The following is a 23,168-nucleotide window of genomic DNA, read 5'->3' as shown; positions in this document are numbered from 1 at the left end:
GATTCTTCATCAGAATTACGTCTCTTAACAAAAACACTTAACAATTTTACTATACAACTCAATGTGGGGTTTCATCTAAAATGGCCATTTTTGTTCCGGACTTTATTAAATTGCGCCCAGGAGGTTGCTTGTCGTATTGTGTGACTTGCAAAGGGGTCGTCGTGCGCATAACTCATTTTAACGACTAGAAATGGCGCGGCAGAGGCCGACGCGTATCCCCTCGCCGCATGTTTGACCCGGGCGCCCCAGAGTTGGCAATGGGGCCATGGATAATTGGGATTGACCGTATTGTCATAAGAGATGTTCAGTATTAATTTGAAGCAAAAGGGTGTACAAATGAAGAAGTTAATGTAAACTAACCCCCAAAAATGAGTGAAAATCTCTGACCCGGTCCCGCCCCAACCCCCATAACTTTTGACCCAAGGGTCAGATCAAAATTCAAAATAGTGCACTGTGGCACATACGGTATGCTCATAGCTACCATGTGTGTATGTTTCAAGGTTTTAGTGCTAGGAGTGTAGGTAGAGAAAGTGGCCATGACGGACAGATAGACGACGGAGATAACCACATAATAGATTTCAAAATCTAAACGCGGACCCTAAGTTCAAGGTCAAAGTCACAGTGGTCAAAAGTTTCATGCGCATGGAAAGGTCTTGTCCAGATACACATGCATACCAAATATGAAAGCAATATCTGAAGGAACACAGCAGGTATGAGCCTTTTTCCAATCGCAGTCGCAGATTTTCAAACCTGAAAACTGGCCAAAGTTCAAGGTCAAAGTCACAGGGGTAAATTTGTTTTATGCGCATGAAAAAGGTCTTGCTCAGATACGCATGCATACCAAATATGAAAGCAATATCTGAAGGGACACAGTAGTTATGAGCCTTTTTCGAATATCGGTCGCATATTTCGAAACCTGAAAACTGACCCAAGTTCAAGGTCAAGATCCTAAGGGTAAACAATTGTGTGCGCATGGATAGGTGTTGTCTAGATTCACATGCATACCAAATATGAAAGCAATATCTGAAGGGACACAGTAGTTATGAGCCTTTTTTAATCGCGGTCGCAGATTTCGAAACCATAAAACTGACCCCAAGTTTAAGGTCAAGGTCACAGGGGTAAACAATTGTATGCGCGTGGATAGGTGTTGTCTAGATACACATGCATACCAAATATGTTAACAATATCTTAATGGACACAGTAATTATGAGCCATTTTCAAATCGCGGTCGCGGGAAAATCTCTGACTAGGCCCCACCCCAACCCCCATAACTTTTGACCCAGGGGTCCGATCAAAATTCCAAATAGTGCAGGGTCGCACATATGCTCATAGCTACCATGTGTGTAAGTTTCAAGGTTCTAGTGCTTATAGTGTAGGAGGAGATAGTGGTTAGGACGGACGGACAGACGCCGGAGATTACCACAATATCCCCACGCTTTTCAAAATGCGTGGGGATAATAATGTTTATTTTACGCATCTGCCTAAGATGGTTATGATCAAGTTATTGATGTTGAGACATTAAATTGTATGCTGACGGAACGTTGAATGCCAATACATTTGCGCGAAACAAAAAGTTTAAGAGAATGCAAAACTTACAACTAGTATTTAATGTATATCAATAACTATAGCATACGGTTGTATAGAACTATCGACATACACAAATGTGACTTTAACATTAATTCGATTTTAAAGAAATCAACTAGACGCCCAATTCATCCGATAACGTCATAATTGTGACATGTAAAAGAGGTTAAAGCTGCTAGCCCACTTAATTTGAAGACCACTATGAAGGCCACTTTTGAATAGATAAAATAAATCCATATAACATTAAGGCAAGCGACCAACTACACATGCATGCATAATGCATTATATTAAACATAATAATAATTGGAGAAGGGCCACTACATATGGGCAATAAGTGATAAGCTTTTTAGTGTAAGAAAAACTTGCTACCCTATTATGAGGAAGAATTGAGAAAAAGGGAACTTCTCAAACCACTTTTTCTTATGTATCCCTTTTTGTAAAGTCATTATCACTTGTTACTTTTGTAATAAACTTCCGTAATTGAATGGCATTTGTAATTGGCGAAAGTATAGCTCTTTGTATTCTCTGCCATTCAGTGTAATTTAAAACTGGGTCTTACGTAAAAATGATACGTGAACACGTGCTAAAGGTAACTAAATTATGATTTGGTGTACAAAAAAATAAAGTTAGGTCCACCAAATACTTTGCAGAAAAAGTTTGATATAGAAACATTATCACTCAAATCAAAAGGTACACACAGGTTTATTTATAATATTAAAGAACATGTTGTATGCTAAACAGTGAACATAATGTAATCGTCACAGCATTATATGTTTAAATTGAATAAAATATAAAACCACTACATACAATATACATGTTTGTGATAGCATACTTCTGTTAAGTGCACTATTATTCCAACAAGTGTTTACATTCAATGCAGATCAATACAATGTGTGAAAGTTCTCGTTAATAACGAAACTTAAATTTTGCAATGCTTCGTTAATAACAAAACTTTAATTTTGCAATGTATTGTGGCGCTAAGTTTAGTGTAAATGGATGTTTTATGTTAAGGCATGATAAAACAAGTCGTCAAATAAAAACCGATGTTATTTGCCGATCGTATAAGCGTTAGATTTTAAATTCTTTATATTAATGTTTGCACGGTTTCGAACAACAGCCGTAATCAATTGTGAATGCTACAGAACAGTTGTATGCCGTTATAAACGTATAATTAAACAAACTGTTTTTGATCTTATATAACCAGTTTTGTAAAGCTATTCTATTTGATACTACACTTGGAGACTTTTCTAATGCATCACATAATAATATCAATATAGCTACCTTATTTTTGAACGAATTGTGTTGAAATTTGGACCAAGAATAATTCTACACATATCTGATATTCCTGAAAATTTAATTGAAATTGAAAAACAACAAAATATCAAACTTAACAAATAAAAAACGTCACTTCAAAAGTCAAATTCGCAAACACGTACAACGTAATAAAATAACAATTTGAAAAGTAAAACGCATAAACCTACACGTCTTAATAACTTACCGTCTTGCAACATGCGGATTGAGCCGTTGCGCTCCTGAATATTTATACGAGCCATATTGTTTTTCTTTAATTAATGATATGTTTTTCTTGTGTAAAAACACACCTAGAATGATGAAATTGAAACTCAATTGGAATAAGATGTGTATCGCGTTTTACTACACTTGGTGCAATAGGAATATACGGGTGAGTAATTTATATGATCATGTTTTATACAAAGCTCAAACGTTCCATGTCCAATTTTGCTTATTTGCAATTGCTTGAAGTAATAAGTAAATTAAGAAGTTTGCATACATTTCACATGCATTTGATTGTGTGTGTTCAGCACGATTTCACAGTTATGGATTCAAATTATTTTGTAATAAAAGAGCAAAATAAAATGCATTTTAAATCTGGAGTTAATGTTAACGTGAATGCACATACGCTGTGTTTGGTTGCAAAATTTTGCAATCATATTATTACCCATTGCATCATTTCTTTTTATAAAATAATATATATAACGTTATAAAAAATTCCTCATTCATCTCATCCCGTCTGTTGCCAATTTTCAGACCAGACTTTAATCAATCTTTATGGCACTGGGTGAAGTCGTAGACTTGATCAACTGTCAATGGTGGGCAAAGCGACCGGTCAAGAATACATCAATAACCTTATCATCCTCGAATCAATGCACCATTATAGTTGTTCCCGATAATAAATTGTTTCAAATTTCCTGTTTACATTCTTGTAGGCAAGATGCATATCTTTTTCGAATAAACTAAAGATGATCGATCAAGAGAATAAAATTATCGTCCATATCTTAATACGCAACGTGTATATACACGCATAAAAAGACGTTTTAGCACGCTAAATAAATTCTGGTTGACCCGAAACATAGGTGCATCCTCATTATGCAAACGAATATACCGTAAACTGCCTAATTTACTTTTTCATATGCATGAATAACTTAAGTATTAATGACGAATGTCCACATACAGTATTTATGCTCTCCGTCATTCTTTTAAATAATGATGTATGGCGATTACTTAATTTGACGTTCAAAAAAGTACCAACTGTTTGCTTCTCTTCATTTATTTCTAGAAGCAAACACTTATATTAAATTCTGACATTATAATTGTTCTAAAAAACTTTTCTCATCTGCTTACTTGATATGGATGTTGTAAGCATAACTAATTAACAATGAATTATTATACTAATTAAATATATACATCACTAATAATTGCGTTCTTCGTCATTTGTTTTAAATACGTATGTGCTGTACAGAAGAACTCTTCGACTACGACTTTTATTTTTATAATCGCCACATGTATGTGCTAAATAACAATGGTTCTTTAATTATACAAATAGCACACATATGCAGCACAAATAGTTTGGCGATCATTGGTGGCATTATGTTTAATATACAGGACATCACGTTTATAACATCTAAATTAATATTGTTTGTATCATATACAAGATTGAAGTCCATTTTGTTTCCGTTACTGCCGTCAACGCAATGGTCAAACTAGCAATGATACGATGCGCTCAAGTACGTATGGATAATTACTAGCTTGATAATTTCATACCTTATCGCATAAACGACACACATACGGTAGGTAAAAGCTTTACTCGATGCACGAGAAAGTGGTGTGTAATTTTTTACAGTTTTCAACCTAACATTTACACAGAAATATATATATATATATATATATATATATATATATATATATATATATATATAAACCGGTCACTGAGGACCGGTACGGTGCGGTCCGGTAATCTGTCCGGTCCGATCCGGTCCCCACCAGAAGAAGAAGAAGTTGTTCATCATCATCGGACTATTCTTTATATATATATATAATATATTATATATTTCTGTGTAAAAAATGTTAGGTTGAAAAATTAAAACGTTACTGGTTACTGGAAAAAAGTATAGGAACTTGTAAACCTGCTTACATGGGAAACGTGTTTTTCAACTAAAACTAAATATCTTTAATACTGATGAGTAAATAACAAAAGAACAAATCAGGCGATTTATATGTGTACAGAATATATATTCAGTTATACAATAAACAGTTAATTATTGTTGTTCAGCTATATATTTGAGCAAGTCTATTTTAGCCGCAAAACGACATACATGTCAAATATGTGGAGGCAATCTTCATGATACAAATACTTCGTTTACAGTAGGGTTTATGTCGATTTAATTTGCGGTTGTACATGGCGCATGTATATGTAGCAAATAACCGTCGGTATTCCCAATCCGTCTTCTTTCGATTTCAAAAAGAACTTTGAGATAGACAGTCGTTTAAAGGTAAAACACGTTTGCTAAATATTGAACTATTGTTATCTTTATTAATTTTGTACTTAAAATTAAATTCAAATAAACACTTATAAATTGAATGTATAAATTTTATTCCAAATACATATCAGATAACGTAAAATTATTTATCGTTTCAAAGGTTAACTAAATCTACTTTCAAAATAGACGATAAAGTTTACATTTGTCGGTTACAATTTAAGTTGTTGCATATAAATATATCAATAGTATGATATCTATTTAAATTTGTATAAAGAAGAGTACATGCTATTACAAGTGCGTCTATTAATTATTTATTATATTTATTAAATATTTGGTCGATAACTTCAACTAACACGTATTTTTATGTCGAAACCGAGCCTTAAAATACGCTATTTTTTAATGTTGCAAAAGATACACATACATACGTCATTTTTTAAAACTAAAGTGTGACTTAGGAATATCTGGTTTTCTCTTATTTACGCGTTTGTTTGAAAAGAAAACGAATTCAGTGAAGGAAATGTAAGAAGTATCTTGTAAGCATTTGTAAATGACAATCTCAAATTTCATATTAAGGTTTCACTTGACGTGTCAAGTATTCGCTATAAGCGTATGTACATGCATCATGTTGTCAGCTTTCCACAAGGCGGATGTTTATTAGCAACAATGTCTTAATTAAAAAAGAAATGCTCATGCATTATTTTGTTATGCCGGTAAACGAAATAACAGGGTAAAATGGACAAAACAATTTGTTGAGTCTTTTGCAAATGTTTTTCATCTCATCATCATTTGAAAACGACGACTGACGACGACTGACAGACACCGATAAAGAAATACGAAACACAGTTAGGAAATAAATAATGTTTTTAATTTCATGTGGAATAAGTATGACAGAAGTTTTCTATACATATTTAAAATTTATTTATGCTTTTAGATTTGAACATTGCGGTCAATACACTGTGGAATGGGTTAAATTGATCGTCAACAATCCACTATGAATTCCACTACGTGCTGCGCATGCGCAGCAAAATTTGGAAAGAGAGAAGAGGGCAATCCTTGCACAATATGTGAAAAGGTAAACATACATTTTTGTTTACTAGATAAATATGTTTTGTTCATATGTGGTGGCATATCCATTTTAAAAACAATCGTTGCCCGAATGTATAGTAATAATTAATATAAATGCGTAAACGTGTGTTTTTTATTTTATCGTTTTGCATTGATAAATCGCGTTTATTTATCCAAACACTAGTCAGATATATTGATATCTGTTTGTAATGTTAGGATATCATGCAAACTGAAGGTTTGAATGTCTATACCAATTTATTTACCAGGTTTTCTGTGCAAGTTGCTGCGCGCTGAAGTCCAAACTCGAACTGACGGTTTCTCGGCAAGTACGCAGGTCCTGTGTGTGTCAGCGTCTGATCAAACTTAGTAAGAATAATCAGCGATCATTCGTTCACATGTTGCGTTTCATATTCTAATATATTAATCAAAAATTCCGATAGACATTTTAGTTTGCACACATACACTGTAAGTGCGAGAAACGAGCATTCCGTCAGCGCAGCCACGTTTGTTTGCTATTTATCGCCAAATGTTCGGTTTACTAATAGCCATATTCCACAAACAATTTAATAAACTTCTTTTCAATAAAACTCATACGCTTATATTTCCAAAAAATAACAGTTGAGTCCGCCGTTTCGCACGAGTAGCCCGGTCGAAACAGAATCATGTTTCATTCTCGGAATCAACACAGTGCAAAACAAAAACATTATACATACATATTAAATTGTTTACTCGTAATCACAAGCGAATGCTCAGTCGTTTTGTGAAGCGTATGGTTATATTACTGGATAAAAAAATGTGATTATGAATAAGTATGTTTAAACATTTGTTAGGATGTTAGAGATTTTTATTCAATTTTAGAAGGAATTTTAGACTTATCAGGTATTTGGTCTTCATTATTGTATCCTTCGATTCGGCTTTTACCACACTCTTCGGTCTTTAAGTGTTTTTTATTTTTTAATTTCCTATTAGTCCTACATTATTCGTCTTTACACTCTAGAGAAATCAATAACCACCACATCCCATGAAGCAAGCAATGCCAGTGAAAAACTTCTTGAGCAAAGTGACTTAGTCACTCTAGCATTAAAAAAAGACAATAACAAAACGTCTGACAAGTGCAATCTACAAACGGAATACAAATATATCTCAAATTCACGTGTGACTTCGCCCTTAAATACGTATGTTCCGCTAAATGGATCTCCTGTTAAATTAACAACCACAAGTCTTCATAATAGAAATTTCACACCAATTATGACTGATAAACGGATCGCGCCAAAATCAACTTTTCGTGTTGATGAATTCAATGCAGGAAATAGAAAACTAACATCGCAGTCAAATTGGGAAACCAAACAGGTTGCATCAACATCAATATTCAAAACTAGAAAATTTGAATCACAATCAGCTTCGGAAAATGTTCAAATGATAGCAAACAAAGGGGTGAATTCAGAGTTACATATAGGACATTCCCGGGTCGATGAGTCAACGAAAAAAATTGGTTTTCCCGAACGTCTAGATTACGACGATCTTGTAGCGAAAAATTTAATTGAACTCGCTCAAATGAAAACAACTCGTGGTCATCAAAACATGTCAAGTGATGGCCTTTGGCGCTATGATGAACCCGAGGTTGAAACGGATTTATTCAATAATGATGGCTTGGATATGGAGGCAATACCAGCTTTTGACGACATTCCCCTTGCTTTGCTATTGTCTAAAGCTTTTAATGAAAAGGAATTACAAATTGCACATGAGAAACAGAGGCAAGAGAACATTTTGTCTTTCATTCAAAGACGCAGATTGCCCGAAGGAACATACCACAATAACGATGACCGTTGGGCGCACTTTGATGATGAACCCCCTAAGCAGGTTCGTAAAAACGATGAGCATCATGAATAGCGTGATACTTTAAATTTAGAGATGTCAAATGAACCTGTTGAGGTAGATGGACCCGAAATTAAGACGGACAGCAACACTGTTAAAAAGCATGAAGACAATAAAACTGTCTGCGCGAGCATTTGACAGACTGAGAAAAATGCAGTCGTCCAACAAGATTAAATGCTTTGGTAAAAACATATATATTTCGATTTGCACAATTGATTGGGGATAATGTATATGATAAAACTGCTAATAACTTTAGTTATGGTGTTGTATTAAGTAATTAGTAAAAATAAAATGGTGAAGTTTAATTTATGAACGTAAATATATAAGATCGTTCCAATAGATATATAACCATCATTAATTCCCGTTTCATCTGGTAGCATGTAGCAATCCAGATTGTCAGGGCGATTATGTCCAGTCCATTCAAGGTTTGATGCACGAGGCTCGCAAACAAGGACTGGAAGTTAACGATGTACCACCAGACGGCAATTGCATGTTCACTGCTGTCTGCGATCAACTACAGGTGTGATGTTACAAACTATTAAATGTCAGAGCAGTTAAGCCAATTTAAAGTGCTACATAAGCACGTGAAAAAATACTTATAAATATGTATGTCCGTACTTTCAATATAACTAGAAACGTTCAGTTTTGTTATTGTAGTTCTAACGCCATTATCTATGAAGGGGTAATTTCAAATAGTTTAATTGTCTGTACTCACCTACTCAAGTTTAGAAATCAGGCGTAAGAAAAAATAATAATCTACGACTGCACATTGGAAACATTATAGGTTTTAACCAATTATAATTGATAAATTCTATTGAATAAATACAGTTTATGTTCTTAATTCTAAAATAGGGTTAGTTTAAAATGATTTATTTTTGTCTCGATTTCAATTATTATTTTTTGTTTAAATAACATCTAATATGTTGGCAGGGTAGAATCAGTTTTAATGTATTTTGGTAAAATATTAAGAACACTAAGGAAACACCCGGGGCCAAGGCGACCCCAGAAAATGGGTTGATGACTAGGGACCCAATAATTAACTTTTGTTATTTAACACACATGAAATCAATGTTTTGTATAGAATGTAAGTAAGCAGATCCAATAAATACAAAAAAAAATCACAAATGTTAAAAAAATCCATTTCAGGCATTAAACGACATGTCCTACACTGCAAGAACATTACGGGAAAAGGCCGTCACCTGGTTGCAAGATCACCCGTACTGTTCTGATGACAGCAACACTCATTTTCAAGCTTTCATGGAGGAGAACTGGGCCTCGTATCTTCAGAGAATGGTATCAATAAATATTCTTGATTTCTTTTTTTCAGCCACGGAATTTTCGAATAAGTCATAAGTTATAAACAATAGCTTTATTCTTTTTGCTGTGAATCTATAAGTCAATAATCATTATGAGCTCAATGAAAAAGTATTTTTGTGGGAATATGTGCATATAGAATCGAAGAACGTAAACGAATTCTTGACGTTCTTCGTTTTCTTTTCAACCGATAATATCATATCAATTCCACGATAACATGGGTTTCTATAGTCTTACATTAAGGCTAATAGATGCAATCACATTCTATACGTTTGAACAGTAGAAGGTGTTGAAGGTTTTGGTCGCTTCATATTTTGTTAGAAGAGAAGTATAAGATAAACAGAACAGAACAACTTGACGGCATCAACAAGCACGTCACAAGAATATTCGGCGTACAACATAAAATGTAAATAACTCGGATTCTAAATCAGAGGTTACTTATCGCATGTGATAAATGCCACTTCTGGTGTGCAATGCGCGATATAGCATTTTGCCTATATCATATTATTATAAAAAAGTATTTAAACGAATTCAGATAAAAGACGGCGAGTGGGGTGATCACGTGGTTTTACGAGCAGTGGCCAACGCTACTGGGTGCATTATTAAAATTCTCAATGCTCACGGCAAATCATGCTCATGGACGACATTAGAGCCATCAGAAAAACAAGACGGAAGACGTGAAGTCATTTTGGGACTAGTGGGGGAAAGCCATTATACCAGCCTTAGACGTGGAGGTACGTATGCAATGAGTTCAACCATATTCTTCCGTGGAGTACTACGCTGTTTAATGAAATATTGAATTTTGTTGACATAAGAGCTTATCCAGATACAACTATTGATTAGCCATTGATTTGCTTGCGATATCATATTGTATTAGTTGTGTTCGTTAATCACCAAACTCTTAAATGATCTAAGAAGCGATCGCACACAAATAACTGTAAAAACAGAAAATACTTTTTCAAAACACTGACATTGGCACAAACATTTAAAACGAATTATAAAATCCTAAAACGAAGACAACAATTTTGACATTATTGACTCCAGTGCAATGTTGGTGGTATAAATTTCTCATTAAACTAAGTGGTCTATATATTCTTATTAAAGACATGGCTGTAGACGATGTGGTGTCTAAATGCGATGACCAAACCACAATGGCGACAGAGAAACTGGAGTTAAGCGAAGAAGGTAATATATGTCGATTGTTTCATAAAAAGGTTATGGTTTTTAGTACTTTATAAAAACACGTGGTCTCCTTAGTCTGAAAAGGTAAATCTTTCCTTTTTTGATATACAGAAACGAGGCTGTTTTATTATGGTACTATCATAGTATGGTCTACCTTACACAATTACAAATACCGTGAATATAAAGGCATATAATCCTTGAAAACAGCCAGTGAAAATACGAATACATGCTGAATACTTTACGACACTGCAAATCCTTTTAAGACTGGTCAACACATATCGACACTTCTTTAAAATTTTGCAAATATTAAAACAAAATACAAGCGATTTATCATTCTAATTACGGACAATATAACCTAAAGATTACCCATAGATTTAATTGTCTCGTTTGATCCCAGATAGTTCTCTATGATGTAAGCATAAGAAACATGTAAAGACATATTAATACGTCTGTTATGTTTTAAAAAATAACGATGGGCATCATTTTAATTGTAGACCGAGCCCTCGTGGAATTATTCATCAAAGACCACGTGGATAGCAGCAGCAGGATGCCAATGGTTTCCATATCATTTCTTATAACACGGCTCTTTTCAATAAGAGGTGTATCCAGCGAGGCGGCCGAAAACTCATTTAAGCGTTTACAATACTGGACGGAAATAGCCAATAAGGTATGATATGTTTAAGGTAAAGTGTTTTTTTGCGTTTTTTAAGAAACAGACGTATTTGTAATTTACATTGTTTTGAAACGTTCAATTTGAAAGTAAACTCGAAAGCTACCAAATGACTCGCTTAGTAAGGTTGTGGAGGACATTAATTGAAACAATTATCAAAAAAACGATAATCAGATTATATTTATTTATGGGGACAATAATGTTTTTTCTTAGGAACCACATATAATGATATATGTAAACTCTATTTAGAGAATACAGAATGACCCCAGATATCAACCAATGATTGGTGGATGCATTGGCTATGGAGTATTCCATCCGGACCTTTGTTTCAACTCACCAAACCCTAGCAGCACATTCAACATGATAGATTTAAACATATTTTATGTCTGCAAGATGGATGATTCATTGGACCACTGGAGTCTTATAGGACATGGTACACTGTGCTGCGTGGGTTATACACAGGTATATTGTTCCAATAAACATGTACGACCAAGTAGTTATAACGCATACAACTCCGTCATACATACACCCAATGGCGGCAAGATTTGTGCAGTCTTTGTCGTCCATTGGCCAATTTGGCCTCAAGAAGCATCAGAATGGATAAGCAGAGTAAGGTATGCAGGTTGGCCATCTGACGAAATTGTCCATGACATATGTTCCAAGGGATGCCATTTGATTCCCGAAGCACACGAAAACAGCGTGGATCCAGAAAAAGAGTGGACGTTTTGTTTTGTTGACGCAGTAACTAACCTGTTTCAAAAAGCCATTTCAGAAAATCAAAAGTATTGTTTTCTGATTGTATTCGGCATGTGTTTTGAGGGGTTAAACCATCTTGAAGACTTTAAATTGGATTGGCTGGTCAACCCATTTTTGTATTGCTGCGAACGCTTTCCTTCAGATGTATGGCAAAACCATCGCGCTTCTTGCATAATGTTAATAATCGATAATATGATTCTGTACTTCAAATCACGATGCCTTCCCAGTTATTTTATACCGTCATGGAACCTGATTGAAAACTTGAACGAAGAAAGAACGAATGTAGTGATGGAGATCTTGGGAAACATGCGTTCAGAACCAGTAGTTGTGTTTCGACAAATGATTGATAATTTCATGGTGTCTCTGTCACCAGAAACAGAATCTGTCTTTGAAAGGGTATGTGCAGACGCGCTTAATTTTAAAAGCACAAAGGTGACCACCCTTAACACTTTAATACCGTGCATGATAGTTATTGCTAAGCGCTCCGTTAAAAGCGCACAATATATAACCGCATTAGAGGAATTAAATGAAGCATTTCAAGCCCGTTTGTCTGTTGCAACGTGTGAAGACGCCATGTCATTTGAAAACTTTATCCAAGGGTGCTTCAATGGCCTAGATGTATTTGAGTCGGTATGGTTCGCAACTTTCGTCGATAAGCAACTGCAAGGTCAGTTGTCGAGACCCCTTATACGACTGATTTTAGATGATCGAGCATTGCAACGAATAGATGAAATTATTGAAAAGGATGTTGCAGGATTCTACGCGTCATCAGAAGTTCCGGAATCGTGGAAATACCAGTTCGACAAATTTTGTCGCGATTACGCTGCGTTTTTAGTGTTTGTTGATAGGGTTTCCGATGCGCTGCCTGTGTTATACAGATGCCATGAACGGTACCAAGAGTTTATGAACGGCGAAGGCGGTTCATACTTTTCAGACGAAACAATGCTAGAAGTATACGCCGGGATATTTTCATTGTACAAAAAGCAGCTGCAAACAGAAATGTTCAAAGAAGTGCTGGAGGTCGCAGGTTCAACCGTGAACCGCGTTAATCAACCAGGAGGGTACGGTTGGCTTGCGCATGTGTATCACATGCTAGGAGATGCAAACGGAACGAAGATATGCACTTCAAAGAGAGAAGAACTACGAAGATATATGTCTTCTGGCATGGACGAGTACAATCTGATACACTGGCCAACTAAGATTGTGGTGATGTTGACTTAACATGGAAAACATGAATATGATCATTTACGTTAATGTATGTGAAACGTGCTATATCTTGGCAGTATAATATTGAAACATTTGTTTATAAATTATATCGCATTCTTTTCAAATAAACTTGAGTTATAAAAGTATGGCATGCAGTATATAATATAATTATGTAGTATATTGAATATGCCTAATACTGTTATATTTACGAGAAGGAGTTATCATGGTGTGTATTATGCCATGTTTACCTACAGAATATTGTTTGTCTAACATATGAATGTTTTTATTATAATATGGTCTTCTCTGTGATCCTATCAAAAGTAATAAACGGATGCATTAAGAGCATTCACTTAAAGATACAGTGATTCATTCAATGTGAGCAACCTGAACATTTCATTGGATCAATGTGTACGTTATTTTGATATGACATAGGGTTGAATACAATACGGTAACCTTTAACTATTTTGGTCTTTCATACCGACAGTTAGTTTGTTGTAACAATATAATTAGCAGAATATGTACATTAATCGAACTTAATAAATATCTTATAGCCTATAAATCAAACCATTTGTGTTACTTGTTATTTTGACCACAAAACTAAGATCTTACATTTTGTCACGTTCACTGGCAAATTTAGTGTCTGTTCCAATAAAAATATTTTATCAAGTTACCTCAGATAATTGTTTTTTAAGCATTTAAATATTTGCAATTTTAACATACATTCGACTCTCTTTTGTTCGAACTCGCTTGGCTTGATTTTTTTCTTTATACTCATGTTTTTGTTTTGTCTTTTGACTCTAATTCGCGAGGGTCGAATTTTTTGATGACTCGGAAGTGTTTGTTAAGTCCTTATTGATGGTTTTGCTCCAATTCGCTTCAAGTGTAACAAAGTTGTAAATAAATTAGGCGCGTTGGAAGTGTCACACGATTGATTGAACTGTTTTTGTTAATTCATTATCGACTAAATCGTTAATGATGTTTGAGTTAAGTATGGCATAGACACTGTTTATGCAAGCTTGTGTTATGTAGAAAAAGCATTCTGACAATTTGTGCTTTTTCAATACCACTCAAACTGACATCCTATTAGTCCTGGAAAAACACTTACTAATAAACAAATATTTTTGTGGAAGGTACGTGTTTGTTAAATTTTCTATTCCTTGTATGAACTTGCGTGTTATAATTGGTAATGGGGGCTGTATATGTCACTTTGTTGGTCGGTCTGTCGGTCGGTCGGTCTGTCTATCCCGAACATTTCATCCGATCTTCACCAAACTTGATCAAAAGTTGTATCTAGATTATGTCTAGGTGAAGTTTGAATATGGGTCATGCTGGGTCAAAAACTAGGTCACGTGGTCACTTTTTGCGTTTTAAACCGAAAGTTTGTTCGGACCCTAACTATGTCATTTATCGTTAAATTTTAAAATGATTTAGTACATACGTTCACCATTATGGGACGGTGTGTCATGCGAAAAACGTACGTCGATATCTCCAGGGTCAAGGTCAAACTTGGAGTTCAAAGGTCAAAATGGCCATAAATGAGCTTGTACGGGCCATAACTTTTTAACTGTCATTTATTTTGAGACTTTAAAACCATTTGGCACATTTGTTTAATGGATGGTGTGTTATGCCATATAATAACGTCGATATCTCCAAGGTCAAGGACACAATTTGAGTTCAAAGGTCAAAATGGCCATAAATGAGCTTGTCCGGGCCATATATTTGTCGTTTATTGTAGAATTTTAAAATCATTTGGCACATTTGTTCTTTATCATTGGACGGTGTGTCATGCGAAAGAATTACGTCGATATCTGCAACGTCAAGGTCACACTTTGAGTTCAAAAATGGTCAAGGTCAAAAATGGCCATAAATGATATTGTCCGGGCCATAACTATGTCATTCATTGTGAGATTTTAAAATTACTCGGTACATGTGTTCACAATAATTGGACTGTGTGTAATACGAAAAAATTACGTGGTTATCCCCAAGGTCAAGGTCACACTTTGAGTTCAAAGGTCGAAAATGGCCATAAATGATCTTGTCCGGACAATAACTATGTCATTACTTTGAGATTTTACAATTTCTCGGTACATTTGTTCACAATCATTGGACGGTGTGTGATGCGAAAGAATTACGTCGATAACTCCAAGGTCAAGGTCACACTTGGAGTTCAAAAGTCAAAAAAGGTCATAAATGAGCTTAAATATTTATGTCATTCATTGTGAGATTTTAAAATGACTCTGTACATTAATTTTGTTCACAGTCATTGGGTGGCGTGTCATGCAAAAGAATACAAGAGTTCAAAGATCAAAATGGTCATAAATGATAATGGCATACTAATGTTTTTAATGTCGTATTCAGTAATTTAGTCTTTGACATTAGATTTTGTCCGGATCTTAACAATTAAATGATTTAATCTGTCAATCCATCAAACTTCCAATATTTTTTTATGATCGAAAAGGTCAAGGTCAGATTAATATTGTCCTTGTGTGACAACCATTTCCGAGTGCCATCTTAACTTATGTTTACCCCTTTGCCTTTATATGAAGAAAAATACAGACTTGTATGATAGATATCTTAAATTATGTTTGACTATCAGTTTTCACATAGTTTTTCTTCATGACAAGACAAACCCTTGCATCTGCGTCGTGTTAATAATCAACAGGTCAAGGCCACAGGGTCGCATTTAAATGTATTTCTATAATATGAAAATCGTGTATGCGTGATAAATCAAGTTCCTTTTGACACTTTTATGTAAACCTTGGTAAGAGCTATGTCTATAATTAATATAAGACAAGGCCAATGTCACATTCTAAACTTTGTATTTTCATATTCAAGGGTTGTAAGGATATAATCGCATTTTATGGGGGACATACATGCTTTACAAAATTATTATTAGTTTCTACATGTGATTCTGAACTTTTTTTAAGTCTTGAAGCAACCTAATGAAATTATTACCGACCATATTGCCCAATGCATAAAGTTAAATGTAATAGTCAATATTACTGACAAGAAATTGCCATCACTTTACTGGATACCTAAATTACATAAGACGCCATATAAAAGTCGTTTTATCGCTAATTCAGTGTCTTGTACCACCAAACAATTATCAGTGTATCTTACATCTGCATTGAGTGCTATTAGATATCATATAGCTAAATTTTGTAATAAAGTTTATGAAAATAGTAATATTAACCTATTTTGGTCAATAAAAAACACCTAAGAAGTTATTGATAAAATTGAAAATAAAAAATATAAGGTGTCACAGGTAAGTACTTATGATTTTCCGACACAATATACAACGCTTCCTCACGCTTTAATAAAATCCAAACTTGTTTCTTTGATTGAAAAAACTTTTGCTAGAGAGAAATGTTTGTATCTAGCTTTAAACACTAAAACAGCTTTTTTTACTAATCAGATATTAGATAATTACATCATTTGGACTGGTCTTGACTTTTGTGCAGCACTTACTTTTCTTTTGGATAACTTGTTTGTTGAATTTAATGGTAAAATATTTAAACAAATTATTGGCGTTCCTATGGGTACTAATTGTGCGCCACTTATAGCTGACCTTTTTTATATTGTTATGAAAGCGAATTTATGTTAGAATTATCTAAAACTAAGCAAGTAGATTTGATTAATTGTTTTAACCTTACTAGTAGGTACATTGATGACATACTTAATTTAGATAATCCATTATTTGAACAATATATTCACAAAATCTACCCAAAAGAACTAGTCTTAAATAGATCGTGTATATCCAATACAGACGCTGCGTATTTAGACTTACATTTAACTATTAATAATAATTTGATCAAAACTAGTTTATACGACAAACGGGACGATTTTAACTTTGAAATTGTAAATTTTCCGTTTCTAGATGGCAACATCCCTAAAGGACCTTCCTATGGTATTTACATTTCGTAGTTGGTACGTTATGCCAGAGCATGTTCGTGTATTAAAGATGTTAATGATCGTAATCTAATATTAACTAAAAAATTGCTAAAACAAGGCTTTTTGTATCATAACCGAAGAAATAAATTTGCTAGATTTTACTCTAAGTATGGTGATTTAATTTTAAAATATAATGTTTCTTTAAAATGGCATTTAAATAATGGAATCTCCCATCCATCATTTTACGGAGATGTTTTGAAGCATGTCCGCAAATTAAAATATGTTAAAACAAATGTTCATATTAAACTTTTCAATTTAATTAACTTGTTTTTATCAAAAGGATACGATGCTTATGTACTTAAAAACACGTGTTTGATGGTTTTCGATTCACTATATCTTTCTTCCCTTAAAATTTGGAATCATTAGTGATATTATAGGCATTTTTCACTGTTGAATAAAATTGTGTCATTGTGCCGTATAAACAAATCTGCATGAATACTACATTATAGGCATTTTTCACTGTTGAATAAAATTGTGTCATTGTGTCGTATGAACAAATCTGCATGTAAACTACATTTGGACTCAAATCGTACATCAAATCATTTCTGTCTTCAGTTGTCAAAACACCTATATACTGTTTGATTCCAATAATGTCGCTTTAATGGAATTACCATTTGTATTCATTTGCTTCTTAATATTAAATCACCTAAACTTGTTTTATTAGTAGCACAGCCCCATTAATATTTTTATTTAGTACTGCCCTTGGAATTTGTTCACGTCATTATGTCATTATGGATTTTTGTGACGTCATACGACCGACTTTCCCAGTTGTAATCTACATGCATAGGTCATTGGGTTTATAACGTTCCATTTTATTTATATTTTCTCTCTGATAGGCGTTTCTTGTTTGATTTAATTATTTTTAATTTGTTTAGCAGTCACATAAACAACCAAGCTATGTAATATGGAATTTTTACACCCATTATTGCTGCTTCTTCCTGTATTTGCGCGATGATTATCTGAGATCTTAACTATATGATTCTATATTCTCAAATCTTTTTTATAAAGAAGGAATGTAGTTGACAATTGTTAATAGTTTTATTTGATCGTTCGTCAAAATGTTGTAATTCTGTTACTCTTGTATCTTCAATGCAATTGAGTAATTAAATAGTAATTAAATTGAATGCGTTTTAATTCCCTTTTATTATTGTTAAATTTGAGTTACAATGCTATGACGTTAAATTTTATTTAAACTTAAATGTATTATGAATATTGCTGGGCCAAGTGTGAGGTTGAGCGCTCTATAACCAGGTTTAAACCCCCAATGCTTTGCATTGACCGTTCCAAGGCGGTGACCACAGCTTTATTCATATTTTGTGTTTATGTTGGTTTGTATTGTGCTGTTTTGTACTGTTTGGGCAATCGGTCACTTGCCTTAAATAAAGGACCAACTAATTGTTTTTAATGAAAATTCAATACTGCTCCAGCAGCTGGAGTTTCACTTCTTTATATTGAACGTTGTTTGCATTGAAGCGAGTGACTAGCCTTCATAAGTCCATTCTTAAATTATGATATTCTTTAATCTGATTATTAGTCCCTTAAATTACACATTAAAGGGAGTGAGTTTTCTAAGTGTTCGAAGTCATTATTTATGCTTCATATATGAGAAGTGGTTTTGGGTTTACTCGGCGCCCCTTCCCCTGTTCAAACGAAAGTAAATGTGTTGTATATTCATCATCAAGGACAAATTAAACTTAATATAAGATTGTGCCTTTTTACTACATGCCAATGCATGAGTATCATGTGTTCACTTCTCATGTGCCATTTGAAATGTTACAATCACGAAGTAATATGTTATGTAATTTCGTATTACTTGAATTAACATATACTTCAGAAATTTATGTAATTTGCTATGCTACATCACACAAATATGTAGGAAGCTTTCATCGGTCAGTCAACTTTGTAAAATCTTAAAATGTTTCCGAGTTGATTTCAGAAAATACAAAAAAGCAAGAGTCATGCATTTGTATTTAAATATAAAAAAATAATAGCGAAACCTAAAATGAACCTTAAAAGAAACAACAGCAGAAAGGCTGAACAAACAAAATATTCCTTGTTTTAATAGGCTCTGTCCACATATAACCTTCATGGTCGCATCTGGTATGATATATATATGATTTGATGCTGCGCGGGTTTTATTGGCTGCAGTAACGATGCATGATATTAATTGGTTGCAGCAAAATCGTAAGCAAAGTTTTAAGCCTCGTTAGTGTATATGGAGGTTCTCCGCACAGTTTGCAAAAAGTCATCATCATCAGTTTCAAACCCCTGATAATCCTTAACAGTGACATGTTTATCCACAACCATAATAACATAAAAAGTGGCAATTTCAAACGATCAGACACAGTTCCAATCGTCTAGTGAACATGTATAGTTTTGTTTTATTTCACGAAAAGCGTCTTGCATAATAGAACTATAAAGTTATTTCAAAACAAGCAACTGTTCGCCAAATGTGCGATATAATCATCACTATAACGGAACTCAAACTATCACGAAGTACTCTTTTGTAACCTTTTGTAAAGACTCATAAAACTGTATCGATATGGTGTTACAGTGAATGAAAACAAACTCCATATATAAATGATGATCAATTAAATTCGTCTAACTACTCGCCATAGACCTACTAGAGTTTGTTGCCAGATTCACCCTCTAATCGGATGTACGTCCCTTACACAAAACATAGCGTTATGCCTCGATTAGAATATCCATTGTAAGTTTGATACAATTACACACTTGTAAATATATATCAACATTATCTATAGTAAAATCTGATGAAATTCCTTTTCATTACAGGGAACTAACGGTGTTCTTATTTTTACTTTAAAATGATTCGATTTGAGTAGAACAGTTATTCAGAGCACGTGTTCTTAATAAAAAAATCATCAAACCCATCTAAATAAAACGTGTTAAAAATATGCTTACATTTTATGTTTCATTCTTTTTTTACTTGAAGTAAATACATGACACCTTTGTTGATGTTATATTTTATAAATGAGTTCAGAATACGAACGTCACTCGTACCTATGTTATTTATTCATGTACATGGTACTTGATATTGCCGTCTTCGGATATATTTTGACCAATTGTTTGTTTGACAGAGACTTCAAGCAATACATGTCCCAGTTAAACACAACATTGGATTGAATCGATACATTACATGGTGCACAAATAATGCATTCTGTTGTGCTCAAAATTCCAACACAATCATACAAATGCTTTGGTGTCAATTTGAAACACACTAAAGTAATATTGAAAGAAAAACATGCATCCACAAAATTGAAGAAAATAACGATGAACGCCTTAAATGGTATTTAAGAGAATATACAGATGATAGAAAATCTAAATAACATATAACTCTGATATCCCCAACCAAAAGACGCAATTAGCGACGGACTTCGTTCAGAATAATAACTCGTGTATTTATACGTGTAAAGAACATATCGTTACCACACATGATAGTCAATATATGTCAAATACTTTGTTTCTAAAGAAGATTGTGTTTTTTACTAGAATAAGTGCAATTATTGTTTATAATGAATACGTTACAGATCGGGAATTAAATAAATTAACCAATAAATTAGTAACATATCGCTTGTTTGCTAATCACGTCAGAGTTTTCTCTTCAGTTTCGACATGTTTCCGATTCATATAATTTGTATATACATGTAGCTAGCAAATAGTAAGAATCAATCGGCGTATCCCGACGTGTTCACACTCTTTGTATGATTTGGAACGATTTTCACCGATTTTTGGGGAACAAGAGTTTGTTTATACCGTGTAAATATTTTCGGAGTTACAAAAAGATCTCCATGAATTTCATCGCAAATCTATTGACGAAAATACTGAAATAGTGTGCATATTTACCTAAAGGCATTCTATCCATATATCGAGTTCAACAATCCAGCCAAAGTGCTTATCGAGTTGTTCTTATCCAGATGTTATTTAGCATTAAGTTTTCTTAGCATAGCACCCCCTATGTATGAAACAATTTAATAACGTGCATATTCCCCATATGAACCTCTATCAACATTCCGAGTTTCATTTATTTTTCACATTGCAATTTTTCTGTATCAAAATCGACGACAATCTTAGAAGAAACCCCTCATACGGACCTTCATCAGCATACCAACGTTCAACAATTAAACCACTTGAACACGTTTTGAGTAATCGCAGAATCCATATTTTCGGACAATTTTTATATATTTATTTATGTAACCATAGCGACCACAATTATTATTGGACGAACACCCTGAAATATCATTTATAGCTTAATTACTTTTTGTGTTGTTTCGGCATCCACATTCGTATGGAAACACAGACATACGGACGGACGTACCGGCGGAAAAGCTGTCGTCGTCTGAGGTTTTACCATGTCAGTTTTTGCATAGCAAGTATTTCTTATGTTTAGATTTTGTCCATCATCCGCAATTTAACGTTTGTAGACATACCTGTTTGATACATTTACAAGTATATGCACAAAAATACTATAACCTGTCGGGTCAATGTTATCGGAGTCGGAACAGGATCACCTTAAGTTTTGCAACCTATTTGTTTAGTCAAGACAATATTCAGTTTTAAGTTTTCAATAAGTTATGTTACTTAGCAACAAAAAGTTTGATCTGATGAATTGAAGAAATTATTATATACATACCGTGTTCCATCAACATAGCTAAAGTTCTTTTTGAGATGTCGCAGAATCAAGATTGTCAGTTTTCACTTACCGTCAATCTTGTACAAGCGACCTTTGTCTTATGCGACCACTTTGAACTCCCCCATTTTTTATATATTGTATTAAGCGCCTTTTGTCTTACGCGACCAGCGACCGCGGATTTTTGTGTATCATGATGCCGTATCTTGGATTTAGCGACCAATTGGGGGTAAAATTGGAAAATCTGTTGACTGTTAAGGAACTTTATCACCGAGTTATTAATAGTTTGTTGTCATCAGATGAGAGCCGCTTTCTTTTGAGAAGCCATAAAAAACTGTCTCGCCGATAAAATTAACTTCCTTTTCTTATCGATCAACATGCTTAACCAATCGTCAAGTGTTAACGGTTAAGCTGATATTGAATGTGATTCACACATGCTCAATCACAATTTGCAATCTTAACTACTCGTAAATAATAAATACATGTGCATTAATCTCGGCTTTTCCGCGAAAGGCAAAGTATACAAACTCCATGTACATTTGTAAATAAAAGCCGAACATAAGTTAGAAATTCTTACACATTCATCGTTTATAACGGACATATTGTGTTGTTGGATTATTTCAAGTTGTCCAGTTGCAAGGTAATGATATGTTTAAATAAACTAATATGTAGATTATTTAATATAATTTTAATAATAAACAAGATAGTTTTGTCACATAATCAGTGTATGAATTTGAGTTTATACTTTTCCCATGTTCTTGCAATTTTGACACGATATATGAAGTTAACATGCACGAAATCGAACATTTTCATACCACATATTTAGATTGATTTTATTACAAAAGTTCAAATAATTGTGGTGAAATTAGACCATCCTACATTTAAAATGGAAGGTCTGCATTCTTCCAGAATTGTCTTTGTTAAAGAACATTTTATTAAAAGACCACAATTGCTTATTACCCTGAGTGGTCTCTTATTACAAAATTGACTGTATATCTGTTAAAATAGTAATTACAATTTTGTTCTTACACAATAAATGAAATAACGCGCCTAATGTCCCATATTTCTCTCTATTCCCAAACTTACTTCCGCCAATGTAGATTACTTACTTTAAAATTATCGCAATATCAAGACTTTTCAG

At 33.8% G+C, this 23,168-nt stretch overlaps 1 protein-coding gene across 3 annotated transcripts; it reads left to right on the top strand.

Annotated features, from left to right (window-relative positions):
- The first annotated feature begins 5,283 nt into the window (after window positions 1–5,283).
- On the top strand, window positions 5,284–14,557 carry LOC127851554 (uncharacterized). Of its 3 annotated transcripts, none has more exons than XM_052385383.1 (9): window positions 5,284–5,372; window positions 6,292–6,432; window positions 6,692–6,791; window positions 8,678–8,820; window positions 9,447–9,593; window positions 10,150–10,348; window positions 10,719–10,799; window positions 11,291–11,463; window positions 11,716–14,557. In XM_052385383.1, the coding sequence occupies exons 2-9, from the start codon at window positions 6,352–6,354 to the stop codon at window positions 13,441–13,443; spliced, it is 2,652 nt and encodes an 883-aa protein (XP_052241343.1). In that variant the 5' UTR covers window positions 5,284–5,372; window positions 6,292–6,351; the 3' UTR covers window positions 13,444–14,557. The 3 variants fall into 3 exon arrangements, with proteins under 3 accessions (XP_052241343.1, XP_052241345.1, XP_052241344.1); XM_052385385.1 differs by lacking the exon at window positions 5,284–5,372 and adding an exon at window positions 7,423–8,285 and having other exon boundaries at window positions 6,396–6,432; XM_052385384.1 differs by lacking the exon at window positions 5,284–5,372 and adding an exon at window positions 7,423–8,482 and having other exon boundaries at window positions 6,396–6,432.
- Window positions 14,558–23,168: the final 8,611 nt, after the last annotated feature.

This window comes from Dreissena polymorpha, chromosome 11 (assembly GCF_020536995.1).
Source record: "Dreissena polymorpha isolate Duluth1 chromosome 11, UMN_Dpol_1.0, whole genome shotgun sequence".
Classification (NCBI taxonomy): domain Eukaryota; kingdom Metazoa; phylum Mollusca; class Bivalvia; order Myida; family Dreissenidae; genus Dreissena; species Dreissena polymorpha.
Note: the sequence above shows the minus strand (reverse complement) of the source record. Positions and strands in the feature narration are given on the sequence as shown.